This window comes from Argentina silus, assembly GCF_951799395.1.
Source record: "Argentina silus genome assembly, chromosome: 16".
NCBI lineage: Eukaryota > Metazoa > Chordata > Actinopteri > Argentiniformes > Argentinidae > Argentina > Argentina silus.
The window spans coordinates 992,442-1,001,385 of NC_139670.1; the positions used below are offsets into that span (position 1 = coordinate 992,442).

Consider the following 8,944-nt stretch of genomic DNA (forward strand, 5'->3'; position numbering starts at 1 on the left):
CCTCCCTCCCTAACTCCGTACCTCCCCCCCTCCCTCCCTACCCACCCCTCTCCCTCCCTAACTCCGTACCTCCCTCCCTAACTCCATACCTCCCTCCCTAACTCCGTACCTCCCTCCCTACCCACCCATCTCCCTCCCTAACCCCGTACCTCCCTCCCTCCCTCCCATCTCCCTCCCTAACCCCGTACATACCTCCCTCCCTCCCTCTCTCCCTCCCTACCCACCCATCTCCCTCCGTACCTCCCTCCCTCCCCACCCATCTCCCTCCGTACCTCCCTCCCTCCCCACCCATCTCCCTAACTCCGTACCTCCCTCCCTACCCACCCATCTCCCTCCCTCCCTAACTCCGTACCTCCCTCCCTCCCTCTCTCCCTCCCTACCCACCCATCTCCCTCCCTAACTCCGTACCTCCCTCCCTCCCTCCCTCTCTAAACCCTCCATGTCTGGAGGACCTTGGACTCCCTCCTTCATCAGCTGTGACTCGTGTGTTTCTGGGGGTTGTTGAGGTTGGACTCTGGATTAGTCATGTGACAGTGAGGCTCATGACCAGCAGGGCTGTAAATCAACGTACATTAACCCAACCTGCTACACACACCTGTTACACACACCTGCTACACACACCTGTTACACACACCTAATACAGACAACTGCTACAGACACCTCCTATAGACACCTGCTACAGACACCTGCTACAGACACCTGCTACAGACACCTGCTTGTAAGGAAAGACAGAGTGGGCGATGCCTCCATTCTAGGGCAGGGTACCTGCTGAGGCTAGGTGGGCGGGGCCAGGCTGAGGCTGAGGCTAGGTGGGCGGGGCCAGGCTTTGGCTGAGGCTAGGTGGGCAGGGCCAGCCTACCTGTTGAGGCTGCAGCCGTGGGTGGAGGTGGTGAACAGCAGCTGAGGCTGGCAGAGGGCGAAGCGCTCCGGGATCCACGACCACACGTCCCTCATCTCCTTGGCGCTGACCACCTCCGAGGAGAAGGTGTCCGGGTTCAGCGCCAGCTGGACGTTCCGCCTGGTAACCACGGCGACCAGGGAGAGACGGAGAGGAGGGGGACTGTGTTAGTGACACGCAGGCATAGACACACACACACACACGCACACGCACACGCACACACACACATACACACACGCGTACACACACGAGTACACACACACAGATGTGGAGGAGTGAGCAGAGGTGGAGGAGACGTACCTCAGACTAGAACCCAGGACACAGGAGGACGAGGAACACAAGCAGACACAGGACACACAGGAGTGAAGGATGGAAACATCAAGAAAAGAGAGAGAAAACTGAACAGAATGTTGAGGGAAAAAAATAAAGAAAACAAATAAATACAAAAAAAAAAAAAAAAGGTGAAAAACCCCCATTTCCTCTGAAGCACCATGGAGACAGACGCGCAACACAGCCGCCGGCTCCACACAGGAAATCAATGACCACATCAATGCCTTTAGCCACCGCGGCAGCTTTATATAGCCAGAAACCACGGAGACCCTTCAACACACTAATCAGTCAAGCCCAGTTTTGTGGATGCGTGCCTCTCATTCAAAGCATGCCATCGTGATTTGGTTAATAGTTGCTGTGTATTTTATTTATTTATTTGCACAGGCGTTAGCAGAGGTGGCTAGGCTAGCACTGAGGGAGAGGCTAGCACTGAGAGAGAGAGAGAGGCTAGCACTGAGAGAGAGAGAGAGGCTAGCACTGAGGGAGAGGCTAGCACTGAGAGAGAGAGAGAGGCTAGCACTGAGAGAGAGGCTAGCACTGAGGGAGAGGCTAGCACTGAGGGAGAGGCTAGCACTGAGGGAGAGGCTAGCACTGAGAGAGAGGCTAGCACTGAGAGAGAGGCTAGCACTGAGAGAGAGGCTAGCACTGAGGGAGAGGCTAGCACTGAGGGAGAGGCTAGCACTGAGGGAGAGGCTAGCACTGAGGGAGAGGCTAGCACTGAGGGAGGACTGAGGTAACCACTGCATCACTGCTTCTAGCCCCGGTCTCCTACCTCTAGACCTGGTCTCCTGCCTCTAGCCCTGGTCTCCTGCCTCTAGCCCTGGTCTCCAGCCCTGGTCTCCTACCTCTAGCCCTGGTCTCTAGCCCTGGTCTCTAGCCCTGGTCTCCAGCCCTGGTCTCCAGCCCTGGTCTCCAGCCCTGGTCTCCTACCTCTAGCCCTGGTCTCTAGCCCTGGTCTCCAGCCCTGGTCTCTAGCCCTGGTCTCCAGCCCTGGTCTCTAGCCCTGGTCTCCTACCTCTAGCCCTGGTCTCTAGCCCTGGTCTCCAGCCCTGGTCTCCAGCCCTGGTCTCCAGCCCTGGTCTCCAGCCCTGGTCTCTAGCCCTGGTCTCCTACCTCTAGCCCTGGTCTCTAGCCCTGGTCTCCAGCCCTGGTCTCCAGCCCTGGTCTCTAGCCCTGGTCTCTAGCCCTGGTCTCTAGCCCTGGTCTCTAGCCCTGGTCTCTAGCCCTGGTCTCCAGCCCTGGTCTCCAGCCCTGGTCTCCAGCCCTGGTCTCCAGCCCTGGTCTCCAGCCCTGGTCTCTAGCCCTGGTCTCCTACCTCTTCTGTTTGACCGTGATGCCCTTCTGCTGCAGCGACTTCTCGTTGGTGAGCTGCAGCAGAGTGATCTCCTTCCTGCTGAACAGGCGGATGGAGAAGGCCTTCTCCAGCAGCTTGTCTGGGCTCACACTGGAGCCGATGCCCTTCACGAACGCCTGGATGTCCGTCCGCACGCCCTTAGAGTCCTGCGGCTGTGCCTGGACCCCACCCGTCTGGCCCCCCACCGCCCCGGCCCCGGCCCCGGCCCCGGCCCCCGCCCCGGCCTTCTGCTTCCGGTAGAACTTGAGCAGCGCCAGAGCGACCCGGTACAGAACCTTGTAGCCCTCCACCAGGAACACATCCATGACCCGGGTCACGTGGCTGAAGGGAAGGTCCCCCAGAACCCAGCGCTGCCAGTCCAGGTACACCTCCAGCACGTCTGTGGCCGTGGCCACGATCAGCTTGTGGGCGGCGGGGCAGTACTTGTTGGCCAGGTCCCCGAAGGTCATGCAGCTGGACTGGTAGGCCAGGTATGTCTGGTCCACCAGCCTCTTCCCCGGGTCGTTGCAGGCCAGCAGCCGGCTGATGTGCTCAAAGCACTGGGCCTCGTCAGCGCTGAAGTGCAGGAGGAGGGAGGTCATGGCGGGGAGCGTGGGGCAGTGGGAGATGTCCGGGAACTGTCCGGCCAGGCAGGAAATGACACGATGGGCGGAGCTGAGGGCGTCGGCCTTCAGGCAGTAGCAGGGCACCGCACTGCCGTCCACAAACTCCGGGAGCGGGATGGCGGCGGAGGAGGGCTTCTTGGCGGTCACCTGACCCATGAGGTCACGGTAGACCTCGGCGTCAGGGGTCACAGTGCGGCAGGGGATGGCTTTGATCAGCTGCTGGTACACCTGGGAGACAGCAGAGGGACGGTGTTTCAGATGGAACACTTCCGTACTACCTCGTGGGCAGTAAGTACGAGGGGGTAGTACGCTTGAGAGAGCAGAATGTCAGACTAATGTCCAAGGGTTGGGGTCAATTCCATTTCAATTGAGTAAATTCAGGAAGTTAACTAAAATTCCAGTTCCAATTCCCTCTATGCTTTTTAACGAGGAAAATGTAGAAATGAAATTAGAATTGAAATGGAATTGACCCCAACACTGCTGCAATCTGAACTAAGGCTTGGGTTTACCTGGGAGCATAGCTAAGGTTTGGGTTTACCTGGGCTAAGGTTTGGGTTTACCTGGGCTATGGTTTGGGTTTCCTTAGGCTGGGCTACGGCTTGGTTTTACCTGGGCTAAGGTTTGGGTTTGCCTGGGCTGGACTAAGGTTAGGGTTAGGGTTTACCTGGGAGCGTAGCTTGTGGTTCTTGGCCCAGTGGCCCTGTCTGGCTAGAGACTTCAGCTCCTTGGGGTCTTTACAGTCCAGCTTGCTGGGGCCGCTGCTGCTGATGGGAACACAACAATAATGAAACACAAATACAGCAGACTACACCTTTACGTCCAATACAATGTGCTGTACCGTAAACACTAGAAATAACACAGACTGGCCTACACATTGTTGCATCGTTATAAGACAGAACTAGGCCTGTAGGACAGGATCAACATCAGCCCTGTAGGACAGGATCAACATCAGCCCTGTAGGACAGGATCAACATCAGCCCTGTAGGACAGGATCAACATCAGCCCTGTAGGACAGGATCAACATCAGCCCTGTAGGACAGGATCAACATCAGCCCTGTAGGACAGGATCAACATCAGCCCTGTAGGACAGGATCAACATCAGCCCTGTAGGACAGGATCAACATCAGCCCTGTAGGACAGGACCAACATCAGCCCTGTAGGACAGGATCAACATCAGCCCTGTAGGACAGGATCAACATCAGCCCTGTAGGACAGGACCAACATCAGCCCTGTAGGACCAACATCAGCCCTGTAGGACAGGACCAACATCAGCCTTTTCTCAAATGTTAGGAACACGAGTCCTCCTCTCATCTCCACTCTGTCCTCCACTCACATCCTCCTGAAACCGCATTGGAGGAGAAGATCTAGGTCCCTCCCCTTACAAACTCTCCTCCAATACTTTTTGGGAGCGAAGCAAATGGAGGACGGAGGAGAGGACCCGAGGAGTCGAGTTCTTAACAATTGAGAAAAGAGACTGCATGTTGTTATAAAGTAGTAATAACACAAACCTGTTGGCCAGGTCTCCCATCTGGCTCCAGTCTACAAATCTGCCATAGTCCTCTTCAGCCATGCTGACAGCCTGGTGGAATCTTCTGGACCAAGGCGGGGGGCGGGACGTCTCGCTAACCTTCTGACCTCGCTACAAGAACCTCCACCACGCTGCTGCACCTGTCAACCACCCATGGTGACGCTCGCTGGGGGAGGAGGGAGGAGAGGGGAGGGAGAGAGGGGGAGGAGAGAGAGGGAGAGAATGTTGTTAGTGTAAGTGCACAGAGGACACCAGCAGAGAACAGCAGTGCAGCTGCTCTTGGCAGGAACAACTCATACCAAAAACACAAGAAAAAAAATAAAAGAAGAGAAGAAGCCAACTTGGAAAATAAATCTTAGTTTTTATAAAACCCCCAAACACCTCTAATGTAGACGGTTGTTGAATCCAAGATTCTGTAAGGTTTGTTTGACATAGCTCCTTGCTAAGCCCCCTGAAACCCCATTTACATTTTACATTTATGGCATTTAGCAGACGCCTTTATCCACAAGCGACTTACAACAAATACATTTGTGAATCATCTATCTATCAGTCATCATAAGATAAAGTAATCAATGCTCACACCAGGGGCCATAGGCAACCCCCCAGCTAAACTAGGCTACCTAAACTAGGCTAACTAAACTAGGCTAACTCCTCGTCAGTCTCACCAGATCCCCTCTTTAATAGGCTGAGTCTGAGGCTTCCCCTCGGGGAGAGGATCTGTGACGTCTGACCAGCCCAGCCCAGCCGGGAAGCAGCTAATACCTTTATGTGCATGTTTGTGTCAGGAAGCCTTCAGAGAGAGACCGGTGACACTGATCTGTTACCTTCCGAAGCTACAACTCCATTGGAACAGAACAGTAAGTGTGGTGGAGGTGGCCTATATGGCCTGTCAACAGCAGAGGCCTCTCCAACTCAGTACGCAAGAGAGAAATGAACAGCTCGCTGTGTTTACTGTCTGTCAACGCGTCCCGTAGGAAAACAACTGTCTCAGATCTCCAAACCCCGCCTGGCCTCTGAACGCACCCGCAGGGCGTTGTCATGGTTACGCCTGCAGCATGAGAAGAGTTGGCTCAGTCCTGCAGTCAACCAACATCAGCCAATTAACGCTAATTAGATTTCTGTTCCAGTAACAATCTTCTGACAGGAAGAGGCCAGTCCCGTCCGTGGTCTCTCTCCAAAGGCCTGCCGACGTTCTAACATTCCTACGGAGGCGGATGGAGGCTGGAGGGACAGCAGCACATACAAAGCCCAGGGAACGCAGTCGCTAGTGGGATTGGACAGGCCTACTGTACAGCCTAGGGCCGGTTTAACCAACACTGGACTACTAGGCATTTCCAATGGAGATTGCTCCTTATTTAGCCCTGGGCTAAACTTCATGAGGCTAGAAATGATTCAGTGATAAGATCAGTCGTACCATCAGGTAATAAACTCATCCTCTACACACATGATCACATGACACGGTCGGTTATACAAGTACAGACCTCTCAGGATTCCCCACCACAATGAGGAGGAACCAAAAGAGGTATGGCCTAACCTAGCCTACAGAATACCATGGGTAACAATAGACCTACTATTACCATACACGCAATACCAACAAATACACATACACATCATAGTTGAGTCCATAGGCTCTCTCTCTCCCTCCCTCCCTCCCTCCCTCCCTCCCCCTCTCTACCAGGGGTCTGAATATAGGGCAGTCTGTGTTAGATCTGCTGTACTGAATCACAGATGCAGATGCAGACACAGCTGTGCCCCAGCCCCGCAGAAATGAATAACTTGGGCAATTGGGCTGTGTGTGTGTGTGTGTGTGTGTGTGTGTGTGTGTGTGTGTTCAAGATTCAAGATTCAAGATTTCTTTATTTGTCACGTGCATACAAGTATACAGTGAAATGCAAAAGTGACAGTGCCACAGAGTAGTGCAACAACACAATAAGTTTTAAAATACAATAAAATAAAAATAGAAGTACTAAAAAATATACAGTATGGACAGTATAAACAATATGAACAGTATAGCCAGTAAGCAATATAAATAGCAGATGGATGATTATGTGTGTGCATATGTGTTAGAATGACAGTGCATGTGTGAGTGACTTGAGGGGGGCACTGGTGGGGTCATCGTTGACAATTCTGATGGCATGGGGGAAGAAACTCAGTCTTAGCCTCTCTGTTTTTGCTGCATGACAGCGGAGGCGTTTTCCTGACGGCAGCGGCTGGAACAGTCCATGTTTCGGGTGGTGAGGGTCCTTCATAATCCTGTATGCTCTGGTCCTACACCTCCTGGTGTACAGGACATGGAGAGGGGGGGTTGGAGCTCCCATGGTCTTTTCTGCCAGGCGTACCACCCTTTGCAGAGTTCGCCTGTCCTGGGCCGTGCTGTGTGTGTGTGTGTGTGTGAGCATATGTGAGTGTGACTGAAGTCCAAGAGTGTGTGTATCTGTGTGTGTAAGCATGTCTGAAGTCTGTGTGTGTGTGTATGGGTTTCTAAATATCTACAAAACATCCTGGCCATTCAGACATGCCATTCAAACCTATTCCTCTAGGCTCTCCAGTGATGCACTAAAACCATCAATATGGTCCACACACACACATACACACACACACACACCACACACACACACACACACACACACACACACACACACACACACACACACACACAGAATAGCTAACAGTGACAGCTAGTGGATACACAGCTAGAGCTAGCTAACTAAGTGAACGTGCCATGTTCACGTCAGTAGCTAGCAGACGGCCCTAACCTGCTACCGGTGGGCTCCGGTGACCGAGGGGCGGCGGGTCGGTGGCTTTCCATTCCTGTTGCCAGGTTAGCATTGCACAGGTCCTGCCTCCGCTCCGACGAGGTCTCCGGCGACCCCCCGACACACGGCAACATAAACTACCGTGCAAAACGCGTTAAGGCCGTGGAGGTTTGAGACGACACGGTTTCCTAAATGCACCAGGCGGGTTGGGAGGTAACGGGACGCGGCTCAGAGCTAGCAGGGCTGCTAGCCGCCGGGCTCCGACGGCCAGCCGCTCCGCACCGACCCTCAACGTCTGCTTGTGTTTTGGTCGTTCTCCACGCATTTCAGGCGAATGCATTCACAACCTATCGACACAGGTGGGTGTGATGTGTGTGTGTAGCCGCCGAGGAGAGCAGCGGACAGGGAAAGCAGCTGTGAAGACGGTTTTTAGTCCTACCTGATCAGTCTGATGTCTTGAGATGTTGCGCCGCATTCATATTTGGTTGCTTCGGGCATGCGCAGTAGGGCGGCTCCTGTCATCGCCTCTCTGCGCACTGTCAAGGAAGGGGGAGGGAGGGAGGGAGGGAGGGAGGGAGGGAGGGAGGGAGGGAGGGAGGGAGGGAGGGAGGGAGGGAGGGAGGGAGGGAGGGGGGGGAGGGAGAGGGGAGGGGGGGAGGGAGGGAGGGAGGGAGAGAGAGGGGAGGGGGGGGAGGGAGGGGGGGGGAGGAGGGAGGGAGAGAGAGAGGAAGAGAGTTCTGATTGAATTCGTTATGGATCTCCTTTGAATGCTTCGTTTATGAAATTGCTCTATATTTCAAAGAAGAACAAAAAAAAAAACGATCGTAGAATAAGTCATAAATTCGTACCTTGAACAGCTCAATATTGTTTCACTGCCATACTTTGATGAAGATAATGAAAACAAAAATTATTATTATCTTTTAAATCTGAAAAGGTTTGGACAAAGAAAAAAAAAAAAACACTGAAGTATACAGCAGTGCTGTTTTAGCCACCCTGGGTCAAGCTGCTGCGAGCCAAACAGGCGGGGAGGCGGCAGCTAAGATGGCTGAACCCAGATCAGATCCCACCCCAGACGTCCTGTCCCCTCGCCACTGGACAGATCTGAGCGGTTTGGATAGGTATAAGCAGCACAACGAACATTACACCTATTCTACCTTTCATCTGAGGGAAAAGTGGAGCGTATTATCTATGAAATCATGTATACCTGTAATCCAATCCTCTCAGAGGAGTCGGGGGTAGGGACTAGGGCCCGGTTTGGATCCCAGCCTTCAGATAAACACAGGCTTGTTTACATGCCCGTCTAACAAGTTAGAGCTCACCAACGGGACAGGAAACTACCCACACGACACAACACCGCCCTGCTTTGTCCCCGGCCCAAAGTACCAGCACCAAAAACAGCCAACGGGCCACATGACAGTTATTAAGACATAACTCAATAAGGCCATCACTGCCCTCCAGTATGATCCTGGCTAA

The 8,944-nt window shown here is 53.7% G+C and overlaps 1 protein-coding gene across 1 annotated transcript in view; it reads right to left on the reverse strand.

The window, feature by feature from the left end:
• The window catches only part of tbc1d24 (TBC1 domain family, member 24), a 14,630-nt gene extending 6,663 nt beyond the window's left edge, over positions 1-7,967 (reverse strand). Inside the window, exons 1-5 of the mRNA XM_083688018.1 lie at positions 7,911-7,967; positions 4,696-4,881; positions 3,852-3,948; positions 2,544-3,415; positions 860-1,018 (exon numbers count right to left, since the gene is read on the reverse strand). Of these exons, the coding sequence (XP_083544144.1) occupies positions 860-1,018; positions 2,544-3,415; positions 3,852-3,948; positions 4,696-4,757 (1,190 nt within the window). The 5' untranslated portion in view covers positions 4,758-4,881; positions 7,911-7,967. The remainder of the gene's footprint in view (positions 1-859; positions 1,019-2,543; positions 3,416-3,851; positions 3,949-4,695; positions 4,882-7,910) is intronic.
• Positions 7,968-8,944: the final 977 nt, after the last annotated feature.